Here is a 21,946-nt window from a genome sequence, read left to right as displayed (position 1 = left end):
AATATACCGCGCCTCTGTTGTACCTTAATCGATACAAAACTTATTTTAATAACTTTTAACTCCTGTTGCCCATTTTCTAACGGGGACGAAATCGGGCGATAGCAAATCGCAAAGTCCACGATACGAAATAGTGTCTTTGGTCCTTTTTTCCGAAGTGGTAATTTGACGTTTTATTACACTGCGTTATTATATAGTTATTGTGCTCTTACTCGTTGTTGCTATCTTTTTTTCCTTCCCTGCGGTTTTGTCTCCCAGTAAAATAAATGGTACCAGCACATGCGTTTTAAAGATGCATGGCAGAGTGTAATCACTGTGGCGGAAATAAGTTAAAAGGGACAACAAAACTTGTATTGTCTAATCTAGCAAACGAATAGGCATTTTTTTTCTCCTTAATGTTTACCTAGAATGTTTAAAGTTACATCAGCTTAAGATCTTTGGCTAGCAACAATCGTTTCTTATTTTTAAAGTGCACCTCTGTTTACTTTAAATCTATTATTTATTGTGTCTGATATTCCCTTTATTGTTCCGATTTATAGTGCCGTGAATTATTTCCGATTTTTCCAGATAACCTTTCACGTGGTTTAGTTTGATGCTGAAACTATTTAAGTATGGTTTTTTTTCGAGAACAACTTGATGTATTAATTATTCCGAAAATAATTCTAAAGCGAGATCTTGCATTGTTCATCGATCCGTTTAAAGATGAGATTATTAAGGCTCTAAACATTGCGTCTTATTTTGAGGTTGACGCTTATAAATAGCAAAAGTGTTAAAACAGTGAGTGCCCGCGATTTCTGCGTCTCTTCCTCGGTATGGGCCGTCAGTGTCGATGGTTCTGCAAGTTGACAGCAGCCGATGGCCGCCGTCACCCGCACCGAACCGATCAAAGACCAGACCTGCCTCAAAAAGAGACAACAAGCAGAAGGGCAAATCACATCAAAAGGCAGCCTGCAGAGTCTCGGCAGCACAGAGCCAAGCATTCAACTGGCCATCCCCGAGATATTGACCTCCTCACATCCGTCAGAGTGAGGAGGAGTGCACGGAAAGAGAGGGTTGGTCGCGCCCATTGCTTCCTCCCATCTTTCGGCAGGTGGACGCCTTGCAGAGCACCGGCCCGCCCTGGCTGGACTCAGCCCCCGCTCGATGGGTAGAATTCTGAGGAGTCAACTTTCATCTTGTGTCCAGTGACCGTTCAGGTGGAAATTTACGGGGCTGCTAGCAATGTCCAGAAGGTCTCGTGCAAAAATCCTCCAGTACTAAGGTGAATGTAAAGCCGCCCAAATCAGAGGGCCGTTCCGCCCCTCTAAGGCTGCTTTGGTGTGGTATATATCTCACTGTTAAAGGAACATCAATGCGAAGAAGACGGACAACTGTTTCCCAGGAAGAAACCCACTCATTTGAATGAATTTACATGTTTTTGGTTTAATTCATGTCGGATGGAGTGCGTGCGGGGTTTTTTTTGACAAAGTGTTAATGAATGCATTTGACGGCCCCAAAATTTACAGGCAACTCAACCTATTCTCTCTATTTCCAGTCTCACGCCGACTTTCCACTAAAGAAGGGTTACTCTTCTGTAAATAATAATTAATCGTTACATTTTAAATGTTAACCAGTTCAGTTGCAAGCAGCGCGAAGGAAAAACAACCAAAGTAATTGGCGTAAACATATTTAATCCACAATTTATATTATATGCTTAATCTGGGCAACTAGAGTGAGCCATATTTTTGGACTTTGTAATTGTCAATATCGCAATTAGAATCAGGTTTGAGTGATTGTATTAGACACACCCTTTCTACTCAATTTATTAAAAATGATTTTGAATACAACATAAATGTAAATGTCAAATCTTGAACTGAAATGTGGAGGTTGAGTTCAGTAAATACAGGCACAGCGACGTGTTGTCAAGGGTAGATTATATTTCATAGGAAGATTTCTTTTGTTTGCTTTGGAAGATATACAAGAAGGCAATGATTTCTCTCCCACCAACCTACACATTTGCAGGCGCATTAAGGCTTCACTCGAATCTTTGACAGGAATTTCTTTTTCTCCGCTGGAAGAGCATCAAGATGAACAGAGACTTAAATCTGAACCATTAATTATATGAAGCAACATTTCCATGCGACAATTCTCTTCTCTGGGACCATTAACTAGCAGGTTTCAATGAATCAAACCAACGAAATATTGACATGAAACACATGCTTATTGATTTAAATCCGGAAAACGCATCATCCCTCCCCCACTGTCAATTCACCGGCGAGCATCTGCAGTTATACTGGGATCTTTTAACCGCAGCAAGAGTTTGGACCTGCTTTCCACTGCATTCCCCTCGGCAATCGCAAGACACCTCCATAGATGTCGTTGCTGAGTCAGCTGCAACAGTTTGACTCTACAAAGACAATGCACATTTTGCAACATTTGGACGATGCACCCGTGCGGTTAGAAACGCTGACTGCCAAGTTGCAGCCAATGTCTCCACTTTAGGAAGCTAAATCTGAGTTGTTCGGTTTACTCATTTTAAGCTACGTTGAGGCTTTCAGTGTTATCTTGGCTTTAGCTCGTGACTGATTTTATGTTGAGCATTGTCTGGAAGTGATTAAATCAGTTGAGTTAAAGCTGAGGTGATACTCGTCCATCGGCTAGCCAGCACGGTTGGCGTGGGACCAAGCGCGAGTATCACGTAACCGGTGAGTACCACGTGACCGATGAGTATCACGTGACCGACGGGGATCGGTTGCGGCGGGTATCAGCTTGCGACGCACCACCTGGCGATGGACATCACGTGACCATTGGGTATCTATCCCCTAGGCTCAGCCCTCAGGAGTTAAATACCAGGTTCAGTCGGTCCTTCTTCTTGGAAAGTCCCATAGGAAGGAGGATGACTTGGTTCCACTCCTGTATGTGGATCCTTCGGCACAGCTGAGGTCAACGAGAGGGACTGCAGCTCTGTTATAGATGGGGCAGGAGGTGAAAGATGTTCCCTACACAGAGGCCTGTTTCACCCCAAGACTGTAGTTTTGGCTTGGATACATTTTCCACTTTTTATGTCAGGCCTCTGATGGCACTCAATCTGTCTCTCTACAACCCCAAATTCCTGGCTTCATTCTGATGCCTCAAAAAGATGCCAACCAGTATTAAGGACCCCCACCACCTAGAACATGCCCTCTTCTCATTACTGTCATCAGAAAGGAGGTACAGGAGCATGAAGACACAAGCTCACTATCTTGCCTTCCACCATGAGATTTCTGAATGGACAATGAAACCTCACCCTTTTTACACTCTTTTTGAGCTACTTATTGATCTTTTATGTATATATTTCATTTACTTTATGTATTGCACTATACTGCAGTCACCAATCTGGGGATCCCAAGAGCGAGTATAGTTTTTTTTCAGTGAGAAGTAGATTTTGAGTACATCTTAAGCACAAGAGATTCCAGATCTGCTGGAAATCCAGAGCATCACACAAAAAGTGGTGGGGGAACTCAGCAGGTCAGGCAGCATCTACGGAGAAGAATAAACAGTCCACGTTTCATGCTGAGACCCTTCATCAGGACTTGAAAGTAAGAGGGAAGAAACCAGAATAAGGTGGTGGGGGAGGTGAGGGGTTACAAGCTGGCAGGTGATAGGTGAGATAAGTGAGGGGGAAAGATGGGTTGGTGGGGGAGGGGGATGAAGTAAGAAGTGGGAGAGGTGATAGGTAGAAGAGGTAAACCACTGAAATAGAAGGAATTTAATAGGAGAGGAGAGTGGACCATGAGAGAAAGCAAAGGAGGAGGGGACCAAAGGGAGATGATGGGCAGGTTTGGAGAAGGGGTAAAAAGGGAGCCAGAATGGGTGATGGATAAAGAGAGGGGGATAAATTACTGAAAATTTGTTCATGCCATTTGGTTGGAGGCTGCCCAGCAGGTTTGAGCACATCTTGCATCTTTTCCAATGCTGATTTGGTAATTCCTCCCTTTGACAGAGACTGGAAAACAACCTGTGTCGTGAGTCTGATGTCAGGCATACAAGTACTGTGGTCAGGCCAAAACCACGCACTGTGTGTAATTAAAGCCTCAGTGCTGGGGAAGGTGTCCTGGGAGAGGACACTGGTAGTAGTTTGCTTATCCTTTCAGTGCATTTAAAGCACTTTGCAGTGAACTGTAAATTGGTTTATTGGTGTCACATGTACTGAGGCGCAGTGGAAGATTTTGCTTTGCAAGCCATCCCATTTCATCACATCAATGATGGGCAGGTAACAGACAGGTTGTTAGTTTGTTTTCCAACTTTGGATGTTAAACACTATATGACTTCATTAGCTTGCAGCACCGTTTTCAGATGCTAAGTACTATATACTTGGTGGTCAGGGTAGTCACTTCACATCACCAGCCAACGATCACGGATCAGGGTTAAATTCCAAGCTCTGTCTGTAAGGAGTTTGTACGTTCTCCTCGTAGCTGCGTGTGTTTCCTCCAGGTGCTCCAGGTTCCTCCCAAGTTCCAAACGGTTAGGGTTAGTGAGTTGCGGGCACGCACCGTTGGCAACAGAATCGTGTTGACACTTGCTGGCTGACCTCAGCACATCCTTGCTGATTTGCTGCAAATGGCACATTTCATTGCATGTCTTGCTATTTCGTTGTGCATATGTCAAATAAAGCTAACCTCTCTAAATCTTTACCAGATGATGGCGCGGGCTTCAGCTGGTAAACAGCATGTGACTGCTAGTTATGAGACTGCAGCATCAGCTTCAGTTGCTAAGCAGCACAGGAGAGGATGTTGTTAACTCATTGTAACAGTATCCGCTGGTAAAACCACACCAGCTTCAGATAGTAAATGGGTTACCAGTGGTTACTAGCTCTTGGCGCCACCTTCAGGTAGTAAGCAGCGGGCCACTGGTAGTTATTATTTCATGGTTATTCACTCCCAGTGCAATCGGCAGGTGGTAAACCAAGCGTGACTGGTTATTATTATCTTGCAGCATAGGTTCAGGTGGTTAACAACACACGACAAGCAGATATTAGCTCCCTGCATGGCTTCAGGTTGCAAACAGCACATGACAGATGGGTATTAGCTCACAGCACAGCCTGAGGTTTAAGCAGCACATGACTGATATTTATTTGGTCTCGGCCTGGATTCAGATGTTACACAGCACGCAACCAGTGGCGATTAGCTTATGGTGTGGGCTTCGACTAGTAGGCAGCAGGTAATTGATGGTTATTCGATCACAGTATCAGCTTCAGTTGTTAAGCTTCAGATGGTAAATGGCAGGTGACTAGTGGTTACTAGCTGGCATTGCTGGCTTATTGGGGAGGGGAACAGCATGTGGCTTTTGGTTATTATCTCTCTGTGCTGAATTCAATTGATAAACAAAATGAGACCCCATTTTATCTCTGAGCATAAGCTTCAACTGGTAAACTGTATGGAACTGGTGGCTATTAGTTCTTGGTACAAAAGGTAGTGGATATGGCCCAGTCCATCAGGTAAATCCCTCTCCACCATTGGGCACATCTACATGGAGTGCTGTCACATGAAAGCGGTGTCCATCATCGAGGACTCATCACCCAGGCCATGTTCTCTTCTCGCTGCTGTCATCAGGTAGAAGGTATAGGGGCCTCAGGACCCACACCACCCAGTTCAGGAATAGTTATTACCCCTCAATATTAGACTCTTGAACTAGAGGGGATAACTTCACTCGCCCCGATCCTTGAACTGTCCCCACAATCTATGGACTCACTTTCAAGGACTTTCTGTCTCATGTTCTCAATATTTATTGCTTATTTATTTATATATATTTTTTCTTTTTGCATTTGCATAGTTCATTGTCTTTTGCAAATTCATTGTTTATCCATCCTGTTGGGTGTGGTCTTTCATTGATTCTATTATGTTTCTTATATTTACTGTGAATTCCTGCAAGAAAATTAATCTCAGGGTTGTATATGGTGAAATATACAGTATGTAATTTGATAAAAAGGCCATTAGACCTTAAGACGTAGGAGCAGAATTAGACCAACTGGCCCATCAACTCTGCTCTGCCATTCAATCATGGCTGATCCATTTCTCCCCACCTCAGCCCCACTCCCTGGTCTTCTCCCCATAACCTTTTATGCCATGTCCAATCAAAAACCTATCAATTTCTGCCTTAAATACACCCACCGACGTCGCCTCCACAGCTGCCTGTAGTAACAAATTCCACAAGTTCACCACCCTCTGGTGAAGAAATTACTCCACATCTCTGTTTTAAACGGACACCGCTCTATCCTGAGGCTATGCCCTCTGGTCCTAGTCTTTCCAACATTGGGAAACATCCTTTCCACATCTACTCTGACTAGGCCTTTCAATATTCAAAAGGTTTCAATGAGATCCTCCCTCATCCTTCTATATTCCAGTGAGTACAGATCCAGAGCCATCGAATGTACCTCATATGATAACCCGTACATTCCCGGAATCATCCTTGTGGACCTACTCTGAATCCCCTCCAATGCCAGCTCATCTTTTTTTAGATGAGGAGCCCGAAACCGTTCACAATACTCAAGGTCTCACCAGTGCCTTATGAAGCCTCAGCTTCACATCCCTACTCTAGTATTCTAGACTTCTTGAAATGAATCCCTTCCTCACCACTAATTCAATCTACAAGTTAACCTTTAGGTTATTCTGCTCAAGGACTCCCAAGTCCCTTGGGCATCTCATATTTTTGGAATTTCTTCCCATTTATTAAGTAGTCTGCACATTAATTTCTGCTACCAAAGTGCATGACTATGCATTTTCCAACATTGTGTTTCATTTGCCATTTTCTTGCCAATTCTCCTAATCTATCTAAGGCTTTCTGCAGCCTATCTGTTTCCTCAACACTACCTGCCCTTCCATCAATCTTTGTAACATCTGCTAATCTGGCAACAAAGCTATCTATTCCATCATCTAAATCAGTGATACACAACATAAAAAGAAGCGGTCCCAGCACCAAGCCCTGTGGAAGACCACTAGTCACTGGCAGCCAACCAAAAAAGGATCCTTTTATTCTCACTCACTGCCTCCTACCTATCAGCCAATGCTCTAACCATGCCAGTAACTTTGCTGTAATGTCATGGGCTCTTAACTTGGTAAGTAACCTCATGTGTGGCGTGCTGTCAAAGGCCTTCTGAAAGTCCAAATATACAATATCCACTACATCCCCTTTATCTATCCTACAGGTAATCTCCTCAAAGAATTCCACCAGGTACATCAGGCAAGATTTTCTCTTAAGGAAACCATGCTAACTTTGTCCTGTCTTATCCTGTGTCATCAAATACTCCATAACCTCATCCTTATCAATTGACTCTTAACATTTTTCCAACCACTCAGGTCATGCTAACTGGTCTATAATTTCCCTTCTGCTGCCTTCCTCCTTTCTTAAAGAATGGAGTGACATTTGCAATTTTCCAGTCCTCTGGCACCATGCCAGATTCCAATAATTTCTGAAAGATCATTACTAATGCCTCCATAGTCTCCACCACTACCTCTTTCAGAACTCTAGTGTGCAGTTCATCTGGCCCGGGTGACTCATGTACCCTTAGGTCTTTCAGCTTTTTGAGTACCTTCTCCCTTGTAATAGTAACTACACTCACGTATCTTCCTTCAATGTCTGGCATACTGTTAGTATCTTCCATAGTGAAGACTGATGCAACATACTCACTTAGTTCATCTGCCATCTCCTTATCCCTCATGCAACTGTAATTCCCTTTACTCCACTGAAATACTGCTATGTGATACTCTACTTTCTCTTATCAAATTTCAATTTGAACTTAATCATATTGTGATCACTGCTCCCTAAGCTCCCTAATCACCTCTGGTTCATTAGATAATACCCAATCCAGTCTAGCTGATCCCCTAGTAAGCTCATCGGCAAATTGCTCTAAAAAGGCCATCTCGTAGGCATCAAACAAGCTCAATCTCTTGAGATCCATTATCTACCTGATTTTCCCAATCGATCTGCATGGTAAAATCTCCCATGACTATCATACCATTGCCCTCTTGACATGCCTCTTCTATTTCCTGTTGCAATATGTAGTTTACATCCCAGGTACTGTTGGAAGACCTGTATATAAGTGCCATCAGGGTCCTTTTACCCTTGTAGTTTCTTAACTCAGCTCTTAAGGATTCAACATCTTCCGATCCTATGTTACATCTTTCTACTGTTTTGATGCCATTCTTTACCAGCAGAGCCACACCACCCCCTCTGTCTACCTTCCTAACCCTCCGATATAATGTGTAACTTTGGACATTCAACTCCCAACTATCACCATCTTTCAGCCATGATGACCACAACATCATACCTAACAATCTGCAATAGTGCAACAAGATCATTCACCTTATTTCTTACTCTCCGTGCATTGAATTATATCGTGTTGATTACTGTATTTGCTAACCTTTTTGATTTTGCATCCGCAGTGCACTGATACTCACCCTGCAATCTTGTTCTATCATCTGTCTGCCCTTCCTGACAGTCTGATTGCATGCTATCTTTGCTTTTTACCATCCGTCCTATCCCGAGTCCCTTCACTCCGGTTCCCAACTCCCTGCCAAATTAGTTTAAACCATCCCCAACAGCCCTAACAAACCTGCCTGCAAGAATATTGGTTCCCCCCTCCCCTCATATTCAGGGGTAATCCGTCACTTTTGTACAGGTCATACCTCCCTCAGATGAGATCCCAATGATCCAAGAATCTGAAGCCCTACCCCGTGCACCAGCTTCTTAGTCACATATTTATCTGCCAATCATCTTGTTTCTCCCCTCAGATAGCAATCCCAAAATTACTACCCTGGAGGTCCTGCTTCTCAGCTTTCTGCCTAGCTCTCTAAATTCTCTCTTCAGGACCTATGTCATTGGTACCAATATGTACCAAGACATCTGGCTGCTCTCCCTCCCCCTCCAAAATGCTGTGGACGTGATCTAAGATATCTCTAACCCTGGCACCTGGGAGGCAACTTACCATCTGGATGTCCCGTTCACATCCACAGAATCTCCTGTTTGTTGCTCTGACTATTGAGTCCCCTATCACTACTGCTCCCCTCTTCTCCCTCTTTCCCTCTGCACCACAGACCCATGTTCAGTGCCAGTAATCTGGTCTCCATGGCATTTCCCTGGGAGGTCACCCCCACAATGGCTTTGAAAATGGTATACTTATTATTGAGTAAATACATTTACTTTGAATATTGAACTTTGGCACTGTTAAAACTAGTGTGTTTAATTTTAGTTTGCACTGATAAATGTCATGCAACTGGTGTTTATTAACATGGAGTACCACTTTAGGTGGTAACCAACACATAACTAGTGGTTATTAGGCCATGTCATCGATTTTAAGTGGTAAGCAACAAATGATTAGCAGCTATTAACTTGGGGTCTGACTTCAGGCAGATGACAAATAGCTTATAGCTCTCAGTGTGGGCTCTAGCTGGTAAGTAGTGTGCGGCTGGTAGTCATTAGCTGGAGGCATAGCTTCAGGTGGGAAACAGATCCCAAATGATGATTGTCAGTTAACATTGCTGGTTTTAGTTGTTAAATGACAGGTGACCAGCCTGTGGCTTTAGCTTAAGGTGGTAAACAGTATACGACTTGCATCTATAAGCTCATCTTTCCACCTTCATGTGGTATACTGCATTAGATGGTGGTGCACAAAAATGATACTGAGAATGAAAAGGTTAACATATGAGGAGTGTTTGATGGCTCTGGGCCTGTATTCGTTGCAGTTATGATGAATTGGGAGGTGGGGCGGGGAGCGGTAATGGATCTCATTCAATCCCATCAATTATTGAAAGGCATAGACAGAGTGGACATGGAAAAGGTATTTCTTATAGTGGAGGGGTGTAGGACTCAAAGGCACAGCTTCAGAATATGAGGATATCTCTTTAGAGCAGAGATGAGGAGGAATTTCTTTAGCCAGAGGGTGGTGAATCTGTGGAATTCATTGCCACAGACAGCTGTGTGTGGGTATATTAAAAGTGGAGGTTGACAGGTTCTTGATTAGTAAGGGCATCTAAGAATATGGGGAGAAGGCAAGAGATTGGGGTTAAATAAATCAGCCATGATCAAATGGTAGAGCAGATTCGATGGGCTGAATGGTCTAATTCCGCTCTTATGGTTATGAACTCTCAGTTGATAAGCAGACGAACTAGAGTACAAGCTCTGCTGGTAGTATGCTTTGGGCTGGGTGTGGGGGAGTTGTTTTTAGTTTGTATCACTGATTTAGGATGGTAAGGAGGATGCAACTGATGGTTATCGGATTGTGGCACCAACGTAACATGATAACCATCAGTATCGTCATGTCAACAACATCTTATTGGTGGCTTTAATCTCCCAATGTAAACTTCAGGCTGTACACAGCATGAGTCTGCTCGTTTATTAGCTCATAGTAAAAGCTCAAATTCAGCTTCAGATTCAGGTTCAGATTTAATTTTCCCTTGTACATTAAAACATAGATAAGTTGTGTTGGTTATTTGCGCTCACAACCAACACAACCTATGGATGTGCTTGTGACAGACGGCAAGTATTCCCACATATTCCAGTGGTAACATAGCATGCCCACAATGTTCGACAGAACAATACTGAACACCAACAGCCACGGCAAAAAGAGCCCCACTCCTTGGAGCTGGAGCTGGTAAGCAGGGGGTGACTGCCAGTTATTAACTTGTATTACTGGTTCAGTTGATAAACTGGACATGACCGTTAATTGTTAACTGGAAGCACCAGGAAATTAAAAAGAAAAGCACAAGACAGGCAATTATTAGTTTGTGGTAGGGACAAGCCAGAGCATCATCTTCTGATCATTAGCAGCACATAACTTGCAGTTAATTAGGTTATGGTACTAGCTTCGTTTGGTTAATAGCACATGTTTGGTGGTCATCAGAATCAGGTTTATTATCACTGAAATATATTCTGAAATGTGTTGCTTTGCGGCAGCAGTATCATGCAATACGTAAAAATAGTATAAGTTATAGTAAGAAATCTACAAAAATAAGCCATGCAAAAAGAGAGTACCATAGTGAGGTAGTGTTCATGGGTTCATGGTCTGTTCAGAAATCTGATGGCAGAGGGGAAGAAGCTGTTTCTAAAACATCGACTATGTTTTCAGGCTCTTGTACCTCCTCCCTAATAGTAGTAATGAGAAAAGAGCATAAGACCATAGACCATAACTTATAGGAGCAGAATTAGGCCATTTGGCCTATCAAATCTGCTCTGCCATTTCATCATAGCTGATTCGTTATTCCTCTCAACCCCATATCATCTTTCTCCCCTTATCGCTTCATGGCTTGACCAGTCATGAATCTATCAGCCTCTGCCTTAAATATTCATAAAGCGTGGCCTCCACAGCTGCCTGTGTCAACGAATTCCATAGACTCATCACTGTCTAGCTAAAGAAATTCCTCTTCAGCTCCAGTCTAAAAGGACATCCCTCTGTTCTGAGGTTGTGTCCTCTGGTTCTAGACTTCCCCACCATGGGAAACAACCTCTCCACATCCACTCCGTCGAGGCTTTTCAACATTTAAATAGATCACCCCTCATTCTTCTGAATTCCAGTGAATACAGGCCCAGATCCATTCAGTTCTGGAAACATTTTTGGGATTCTTCTTTGAACTGGGTGCCCTGTTCATTATCTTGTTGAGAAGGCTTCAGTTGGTTAACATATCATTATAAGTTTGAATCAATACATTATTTAATATTTAACTGTTTTATTGGTTTCAGGTGATAAAACAGTACCCAGGTAACAATTATTAAATAGCCATTAGCTAACACCACCAGTGTCATATCTTAAATAGTGACTGACTGGTAATTATTTGCTCATGACACCGAGGTAGTAAACCACACTTGAGTGGTGGTTAGCAGCTCAGAGTTATTTATAGTGTGAGGTTTAGATGCTAACTAGCATGTGACTGATGGTTATTGTGAACACAAAATACCCTGCAGTTGCTGGGGTCAAAGCAACACACACAACACGCTGGATGAACTCAGCAGGTCGGGCAGCATCCGTGGAAACGAACAGTCAACATTTCGGGCCGAGACCCTTCATCAGGACTGAAGAGGGAGGGGGCAGGAGCCCTATAAAGAAGGTGGAGGGAGGGGGGGAAGATGCCAGGTGAAAAACCAGTAAGGGGAAAGATCAAGGGGTGGGGGAGGGGAAGCAGGGAGGGGATAGACAGAAAAGGTGAAGAAGGAATGTAAGGGGAAAGCACTATGCGGGTAATAGAAGAAGGAAGAATCATGAGGGAGGTGATAGGCAGCTGGAAGAGGAGGCAGGGTGAAACTGGGATGTGGGAAGGGAGGGGGAGGGAATTACCAGAAGTTGGAGAATTCGATGTTCATACCAAGGGGCTGGAGACTACCCAGATGGTATATGAGGTGTTGCTCCTCCACCCTGAGTTTGGCCTCATCATGACAGTAGAGGAGGCCATGTATGGACATATCCGAATGGGAATGTGAAGCAGGGTTGAAGTGGGTGGCAACTGGGAGATCCTGTCTGTTGTGGCGGACGGAGCAGAGGTGCTCGACGAAGCGGTTCCCCAATCTGTGTCGGGTCTCACCAATGTAGAGGAGGCCGCACTGTGAGCACCGGATGCAATAGATGACCCCAACAGACTCACAAGGGAAGTGTTGCCTCACCTGGAAGGACTGTTTGGGGCCCTGAATAGTGGTAAGAGAAGAGGTGTAGGGACATGTGTAGCACTTACGCTTGCAGGAATAAGTACCAGGTGGGAGATCTGTGGGGAGGGATGTGTGGACCAGGGAGTTCCGGAGGGAACGATCCCTGTGGAAAGCAGAGAGGGGTAGAGAGGGAAAGATGTGCTTAGTGGTGGGGTCCTGTTGAAGGTGGCAGAAGTTGCGGAGGATAATGTGCTGGATCTGGAGGCTGGTGGGGTGAGAGGTGAGGACAAGAGGGACATGGTCCCTGTTGTGGTGACGGGAGGATGGGGTGAGGGCCGAAGTGTGAGAAATGGAGGAGATGCGGGTGAGGGCATCATTGATGATGGCAGAAGGGAAATCACAATCCTTAAAGAAAGAGGACATTTGAGATGTCCTGGAACGGAAAGCCTCATCCTGAGAGCAGATGCGGCAGAGACGGAAGAACTGGGAATAGGGAATAGCATTTTTGCATGCGTCAGAGTGGGAAGAGGTATAGTTGAGGTAGTTATGAGAGTCAGTGGGTTTATAGAAGATGTCAGTGGACAGTCTGTCTCCAGAGATGGAGACCGAGAGATTGAGAAAGGGGAGAGAAGTGTCCGAGATGGACCAAGTGAACTTGAGGGCTGGGGGGAAGTTAGAGGCAAAGTCGATGAATTTGACGAGCTCAGCATGGGAGCAGGAAGCAGCACAAATCCAGTTGTCAATGTAGCGAAGAAAAAGTTGGGGAGCAGTACCAGTATATTACACCCTTGGTCTGAAGGAAGAGAAGTTATTAAGTGTGAGTACCAGTTCTGCCAACTGGAGGAGGGTGGTGGTGGTGGGGAACTGGTGAGATCTATTGTCAAGAAAGCAGTGGAGGGCTTTGAGGCCTTCTTGTTGGGGAATGCAAGTGTATAAGGATTGGACATCCATAGTGAAAATGAAGCGGTCGGGACTGGGGAACTGGAAGTTATTGAAGAGGCGGAGGGCATGGGAAGTGTCCCGGATGTAGGTGGGGAGGGACTGAACTATGGGTGACAAAATGGAGTCCAGGTAGGCAGATACAAGTTTGGTTGGGCAGGAGCAGGCCGAAACTACGGGTCTACCGGGATAGTCAGGCTTGTGGATCTTGGGGAGGAGGTAAAACTGAGGCTTCAATGTGGTTTTGTGATGGCTTCAGACAGTAAACAGCATGCAACTTGTGTATATTATGACCGTGTAGTGGCTAGCACAACATTTTACAGTACAGGCCAGGTTCAATTCCCACCGCTGCCTCTAAAGAGTTTGTATATTCTCCCCTTGACTGTGTGGGTTTCCTCCGGTTGCTCTAGTTTCCTCACGCAGATTAAAGACGTACCGATTGGTAGGTTAATTGGTCATAATAAACTGTCCAGCGATCAGGCTGGAATTAAATCGGGAGATTGCTGGGTGACACAGCTCAAAGGGCCAGAAGGGCCTATTCCATGCTGTATCTCAATAAATAAATACATATTTCCTTGCTGTGCACTTTTTCTAATCGTTAATAACATGTGACAGATAGCGTATTGGTAATCGCAACGCTTTACAGCACCAGCGATGACTAAACAGGGCTCAATTTCCAGACTTCCGGACTCACACGAGCATGAGCTACAGACACTGGTCACATGAAACAAGTAGCCAGAGCTTTGAGGTAACAGTAATAAGCCACATGCTGTTTACCATAGGTTGAAAGTCCACCTGTCATGTACTGTTAACCATTGAAGCATATGGCAGTTATTAGACCATAAGACATAGGAGCAGAATTAGGCCCTCTGGCCCATCGAGTCTGCTCCGCCATTCAATCATGGCTGATCCTTTTTTCTTCTCCTCCTCAACCCCAGTTCCTGGCCTCCTCCTGATATTAGAGTCCATAAACATAGCATCATAAGATATAGGAACAGAATTAGGCCATTTGGCCTATAGGGTCTGCTCTGCCATTTCATCATGGTTGATTCATTATTCCTCTCAACCCTAATCTCCTGCCTTCTCCCCACATCGCTTCATGACTTGACCAATCAAGAATCTATCAACCTCTGCCTTAAATATTCGTAATGACTTGGCCTCCACAGCCGCCTGTGGCAATGAATTTCACAGATTCACCACCCTCTGGCTAAAGAAATTCCTCCTCATCTCCTTTCTAAGAAGACACCCTTCTATTTTGAGGTTGTGTCCTCTGGTCCTAGACTCTTCCACCATAGGAAACATCCTCTCGATATCCACTCTATCAAGATCTTTCACCCTTCAATGTTTCAACTAGGTTATGTCTGAATTCCTGTGAATACAGGCCCAGAGCCATCAAGCGCTCCAGTCACATGCTCCAATAGCCTCCAGTCACATGCTATTTACAATCTGAGAATGGCACTGCAAGCCAATAACCATCAGTCACTCTGTTTACCACCTGAAGCTATGCCAGAAACTAATTACTGCCACTTTACAAATCACTAACTAACTGGAGCTGGCACGTGAGATAATGACTACCAGTCTCATGCTGTTTATCTTGTGAAAACAGCAAACTGAGCTAATAACAGGCAGTCGTGCTGTTTACCATTTGAAGCCAAGATACAAACTATTGACTACCAATCATGGGTAGATCAAAAATGTGCAGAGGCTGGAATACTGGAATAAAAGGAATAAATGTTGCAGTAATTCAGCAGGTCAGGCAATGCTGTTTAGCATCCAAATCAAGCATTAATGCCATAATCTAATTTAATAACCATGAGATATGTTGCTTGCTGTATACGAGTTAACAACTAGCAATTGCAGATTTAAGATCAGATTAGCTTTATTTGTTATATATATTTAGAAGTGAAATGCGTCGTTTGCATCAAATCAAATAATCAAGGACTGTGTTGGGCAGCCCACTAATGTCACCACATTTCTGGTACCAACGTAGTATGCCCACGACTCACTAAACCTAACTATGCATCTTTGGAAGGTAAGGGGAAGCCAGGGCACTCGGAGGAAAGCCACATGTTCACAGGGAGAACGTACAAACTGCTTACAGGCAGCAGTGGGAACTGAGCCCAGGTTGCTGGTGCTGTAAAGCATTAGGCTAACTGCTAGGCTACCATGCCGCCACAGTATGGAACACGTGACTTGTTATTATTATTCGTTGTCTTTTGGTGGTCAATAACTCATTAATGGAGATTATTAGATGTCAGAATGGGGAAGAAATGGGATCTAAGTGACTTTGACCTTAGAATGACTGTCAGGGTCATTTAAGTATCTGAGAAATTGCTGATCTCCTGAGATTTTCACACCCAACAATCTCTAGAGTTTACAGAGAATGGAGCAAAAGCCAAAAAAAATCCAGTAAGCAGCAGTTCTGTGGGTGAAATTGCCTCGTTAATGAGAGGTCAGAGGAGAATGGCCAGACCAGTTCAAGCTGACAGGAAGACGACTGTAACCCAAATAACCACGGATTACAACAGTGATGTGCAGAAGAGCATCTCTGATTGCACAACAGGTCAAACCGTGAAGTGGATGGGCTACAGTGGAAGACCACGACCATACACTCAGTGGCCACCTTATTAGGTACAGGGGGTACTTAATAAAGTGGCCACTGGGTGTAAGATGTGACTGGCGGTTGTTAGCTTGTTGTCAGCATGTGACCGGTGTTTACTAGCGTACAGCAGGGCTTCAGGCAATAAACAGCTTCTGACTAGCAGTTATGTGTTCTGGTGATGACCAGGCCGTCGTTGATAATTATCAACTCGTAGCAAGACCACAGGTACTAACCAGTCAGTGACTGTAACTGGCGTTCATTGGTGTGTAACCTTTACTTGGCTTACAGTAGATGACTGCAATTACAATGTCTCAGCACCGGATTCAGTTGTGAAACAGCACGTGGCCATTACATTCTTGCTTTCAATCTTGTCCTCTGGTGATTAACAGCATGTTACTGGCAGTTATTAGCCCACAGTTATTAGCTTGCACCATAATTTAGATAGTTTACAGCAAACCTAACAATTATTATTCTACCGTTGCATGGCTAAAGAGGACATGACGGGCCATTATAAGCAAGCAGAGCGGGCTTCAGGTGGTTAACAGCGATAACAGCAGGTGACTGGTGTGCTGCCAGCCTCCAAAGCAACTTCAACCCACTGCAATTTGCCTGCTGCTGAAACAGGCATATGGTAAATGCAGTCTTCCTTGCCCTTCACTCATTTCAGGAGCATCTGGATAACAAAAACACCTATGTCAAATTACTATTAACCGATTACAACTCTGCCTTCAATACCATAGTTCCAAGCAAACTTATTTCCAAACACCTGGGCCTGCAACTCCCCAGCTCCCCTTGTGACTGGATCCTTAACTCCCTGACCAACCACAATCAGTAAGGAGAGGCAGCAACCCCTCACCATTATTATCCTCAAACGTGGTGCCCCACAAGGCTGCCTCCTCAGCCCTCTAGTTTACTCCCCGTACACTCACAAGAGGCCTGATTCTGCTCTAGCTCCACCTACAAGTTTGCAGAGGATATCACCTTAGTGGGCCATATCTTAGATAATGATGAGACAGAGTACAGGAAGGAGATGGAGATGGAGATGAAAGTCATGGCATCAACCTTTCTCTCAATGTCAGGAAAACAGGAGAGCTGGTCATTGACTTCATGAAGAACATTCTGCTGCCTACGTCAATGTTACTGAGGTGAAGGAGTTTGAGATTTTCAAGTTCCTAGGTACAAATATCACCAGTAGCTTGTCCTGGTCTGGCCATTAGTGCCTCTACTTCCTCAGGAGATTAAGGAAATTCAGCATGTCTGCACTGACCCTCACCGATTTTTATCAATGTCCTACAGAAAGCATCCCACCTGGTTGTATCATGACTTGGTGTGGCAAGAGCTCTGCCCAAGGCTGCAAGGAAATGCAGAGTGTTGTGTACACAGCTCAATGCATTATGAAAACCTGCCATTCTCTGCCTTGGAAAAGTAGTCAACATAATCAAAGGCCACTCCCACCTCATACATTCACTTTTCTTCACCCTCCCTTCAAGCAGAAGGTACAAATGTTTGAAAGAACATACCACCGGACTCAAGGACAATTTCTATCCCACTCATATAAGACTACTGAACATTCCCCATGTACGATAAGATGGACTCTTGTCCTTACAATTTACCTCATCATTGCCATCTACCTTATTGTCTGCCTGCTCTGCACTCTCTCTGTTCACATTGCAGAGATTTTCACTCTCTCCTGGTAGACGTGACTGTAATACATGGCGGTACTTCATCATACTGAATGATGCCAGGAAACCCGTGAGGGAGAGTTTTTACAGTTGAAAAGCCGTTGCACCGGGGCAGTTCCACTCTCTCGACCTCAGGAGTCCGAGTCCAGTGGCACAAGCAAGCATCACAAACTGGGGTCCTTGTTTGCAGTGGATGACCATGACATCTTCTGTGCCTTGTCATGCCCTTAACTCTCCATGAAGCATTGCAGAGCTGCCTTCCTGGCCATTGAAACTCATTGTAGATCTCATCTGCCCAGTCTGCTGGAGCCGACTTTGCACGCTAGGGCAGGCATGTCGCTGTCTTATCATCAGGTACCCTCACCTGGTTTACCGCAGCTGTCGAAGCAGTGCACCGGGGTGTGGCTGCTGTTGCATTCAAATGGCTACAGTGCCTATAAAAAGAATTCACCCCACCCCTTAGAAGTATTCATGTTTTATTGTTTTACAACATTAAATCACAGTGCATTTAATTTGGCTTTTCCTGACACTGATCAACAGAAAAAGACTCTTTCATGTCAAAATGCAAACAGATCTCTACAAGGTGATCTAAATTACAAATATAAAAAACAATTTCAATTCTGAATCTGATTCGAAACAGTACATGACTAGTGACTATAGTTTGTGTCAGAAGTTGAAATCACTAACAGCACATGCCTGACTATTAAATTGTTTCACAATGTTCAAGCATTAAGCAACACTTTACTGGGGATTAGTAACTCAGAACACTGACTACAGCTCGTCAAGAACGTGTGTCTGTTGGTCATGAGCTCGAGGTACAGACTTCAGGTTGGAAACAACACATGATTGTCAATGGTTAGCTCACCTTGCTGACTTCAAATGGTGGCCAGTCTGTGGTCAACAGTTCACAACACAAACGCAGGAGGAAACTAGAAGGTGATCAGAAGTTATAAACTCACAGTGCTGGCTTCACTTCAAATACAGCTGACCAATATGGTTCAATTTAATATCAGAGAATCTATTTTCTACCTGAAATTCTTCCTCTTCACAGACATCATCAAAACAGAAAGAAAACCCTTAGGAATATTAGCTCACAATGCTGGTTGCAAGTGGTAAACAGCAGAGGACTGGTGGTCATTAGTTTACAATGGTTGCTTCAGGAGGCATGTAGCACAGGACTGGTTGTATTAGCTTGTGGCTGCAGCTTTTGAAGATAAACAGGAGATCAATAGATGTCATTACCTCACTATGCCTGCTTCAGAAGTAGTGACTGACTCTGAGTCGCCACATAACCACTGCTGATTAGTTGCAATAGCAGCTTCCAGTAGTGAGGAGAATGTGACTGGCCAGAAATTCACAGTGCCAGTTTACTGGTGGTATTGTCTTCGGGTAATAAATAGCAAGTGATGAGTAGTGATTAAATCGCTTTATCAATTTGTTGTTAAAATGAATGATTAGCAGGAATTTTTTGTAGTGCCAACCTGGTAGTAAACAGAATGTGACTGGCAGTTATTAACTCCCATTGTTGCTTGCAACAATGATGGTGTATGACTCGTTATTGGTAGTTATTAGATAATGATAATAAATAGCATGTGACTGTCAGTTATCAGCACATGCTAATGTCTCCCGGTGGTATACCACATGTGATTAGTCAGTTATTGGTCATGGTGCCAGTAACCAGTGGTTAAGGCCAAGGGTCTGGCAGCTGCCAGCATTGAGTGGCAACAGGAAGATAATTTAGTTCATAATTCAGGTTTTATGAGAGGAGGAGGAATCTAAAGACAGATTATTATCTAAGTGGAGAAAGACTGCAGATGAATGGAGTACATAGGGTTCTGGGTGTTACTGAGCATGAATCGCAGTCAATTAGCAGCAAGTTCAACAAGTGGTTTAGAAGGAACGTAACATATTGTCAAAGTCAAAGTTGAATTTATTATCATATAAAAGTACATTTATGCACAATGCATAAATGGGTCAAAAAGGGGACATTGATCATTAAGGACCCCGATCACCCAGGACATACCCTCTTCTCATTGCTACCATCAGGGAGAAGGTACAGAAGCTTGAAGGCACAAACTCAGTGATTCAGGAACAATCTTTCCCCCTGCCATCTGATTTCTGAATGGACATTGAACCCATGAATTCTACCTCACCACTTTTTAATTTTTATTTTTGCACTACTTACTTAACTATTTAATGTATATATACATATACTGTAATTCATGCTTTTTTCTCTGTATTATTATGTATTACATTGTACTGCTGCCACAAAGATAAAAATTTCACAATATATGCCAGTAATATTAAACCTGATTCTGGTACTGAAACTTACAACAGCATCACAGACACACAGCATCATGTAAGTGGCATTCACAAGAAAGGAAACATAAATTAAACATAAATCATGCACAATTTTCGCGATAAAATACAAAAAATTGTGCACTTTAGTAAAAAGTGGTCACAGCGTTGCTAAACTATAGTGTTTAAAATTTTGCTTAATCACTATAGTTAAGGTAGGTTCAAACACAAAATGGTTGAAGGGAATGAACTGTACTTGAACCTGGTGCTGCGGGACTTCAGACTTCTGCCCAGCATCCATTTTTCGCAAAAGGGCTAGAGTTTAGAATAGCAAAGCATTGTTACGATTTGTCGAGGTCAGACATGGAGTACTGTGCATGCCTTGGACTAGCATTAGAGGAAGCCCAGAAGAGAATTGCCAGTATAATTCTTAGATAATTGATGTCCAAACACAAATGACTAAAGAAATTAGAAACATATTCTTTGGAGTTTTGAAGAATGACCTTACTGCAACATGGATGGGAGTGGTATGGAGGGTCGTGGTCCAAATGCAGATCGATCGGACTAAGAAGATTCATAGTTTAGCATGAAGTAGATGGGCTGAAAGGCCTGTTTCTGTGCTGTAGTACTCTAGACCTCCTGAGGGGTATGATATTGAGATGTTTACACTAGTGGCAGATTCTCAAATAAGAAGTCATACTTACAAAATGAAGATTTAAAGATTCAAAGTACATTTATTACCGAAGTATGTATACAGGATACAACTCAGATTTATCCTCCTGTAGGCAGTCATGACACCAAGAAACACTATGGAGCCAGTTCAAGAAAACATCGAACACCCAACGCGCCACCTTGGGGAAGGGAGTGATTATTTAAAACTGAGATGCCCAGGAACTTCTTACAGAGGTGTTGAATCATAGGAATTATCTATTCAAGAGGATTGTGGAGGGTAGACCATTGGGGAGATATTAAAAGAGAAATAAATATATACTTTGGAAATTGAGGGCCATGGGGAACAGACACAGAAGGGGAGATGAGGCCTGGGGTAGATGAGCCAACATTATATTGAATGATGGGACAGGTCTGAGGGGACCAAGTGGCCTAATCTCCTGATCCTATGTTCATACATTCAGTAAGCGACTGGTAACTATTAGTTTAGGGTTCCATTTTCAAGTGGTAATCAGCACGTAACTGGCTCTAAGTTGCAAAGAGCATGTGATTGACTAAAGCATCTGATTGATGGATATTTGCTGTGGGTGTTGGCTTTAGTCTGGTGGCAGCTTCAGCTGGTAGTCAATGCAATTGGCCCTTATTAGGTCACCATTCTTTTAAAATGGTGGACGGTGTTCTCCTTCCTTAGTTCGTAAATACGTTCGTAACTCGAGGACTACTTGTATTAGGTCACCATTCTTTTACTGGTGATAACCAGCAAGTAACTCATGTTTTTTAGCTCATAATTTAGATTCAGATTCATTTAGCAAAACATACAGTGAAGTGCATCATTTGGATTAACAGCCAGCTCACCCAAGGATGTGCTGGGGAAGCCCGTAAGCGTTGCCGCACATTCACACATCCTTTTACCCACACAGCATACCCATAATGTTCCCCAGAACAACACAAGCAGCTTCAATAATAACAAGAGGACAACAACAGCAAAACAAGCCCCTCTCCCATCTCTCCCACTCAGGCAGGCATCCAACTCCAGGACAGGCCATCTCTGGGCCTCCAGTCCTTGCCCCCAGATTCTCAGACTCACAGATATTGGGCCTCCAACATCAGACTCCACCCCAAGATGCTGATCACGGGTTAAGCTATGCGCCTCGACTTGCCGACTTGCACG

General features: G+C 43.7%; 1 protein-coding gene across 1 annotated transcript in view; it reads right to left on the bottom strand.

The window, feature by feature from the left end:
- The window catches only part of lrmda (leucine rich melanocyte differentiation associated), a 1,051,240-nt gene extending 1,032,211 nt beyond the window's left edge, over positions 1-19,029 (bottom strand). The window contains exons 1-2 of the mRNA XM_073025431.1: positions 18,838-19,029; positions 18,674-18,737 (exon numbers count right to left, since the gene is read on the bottom strand). Coding sequence (XP_072881532.1) covers positions 18,674-18,737; positions 18,838-18,866 — 93 coding nt within the window. The 5' untranslated portion in view covers positions 18,867-19,029. The remainder of the gene's footprint in view (positions 1-18,673; positions 18,738-18,837) is intronic.
- Between the last annotated feature and the right edge of the window lie 2,917 nt (positions 19,030-21,946).

Source organism: Hemitrygon akajei, chromosome 21 (assembly GCF_048418815.1).
Source record: "Hemitrygon akajei chromosome 21, sHemAka1.3, whole genome shotgun sequence".
NCBI classification, from domain to species: Eukaryota; Metazoa; Chordata; class Chondrichthyes; order Myliobatiformes; family Dasyatidae; genus Hemitrygon; species Hemitrygon akajei.
The sequence above is the reverse complement of the archived record's forward strand: the minus strand, read 5'-3'. Positions and strand labels throughout refer to the sequence as shown.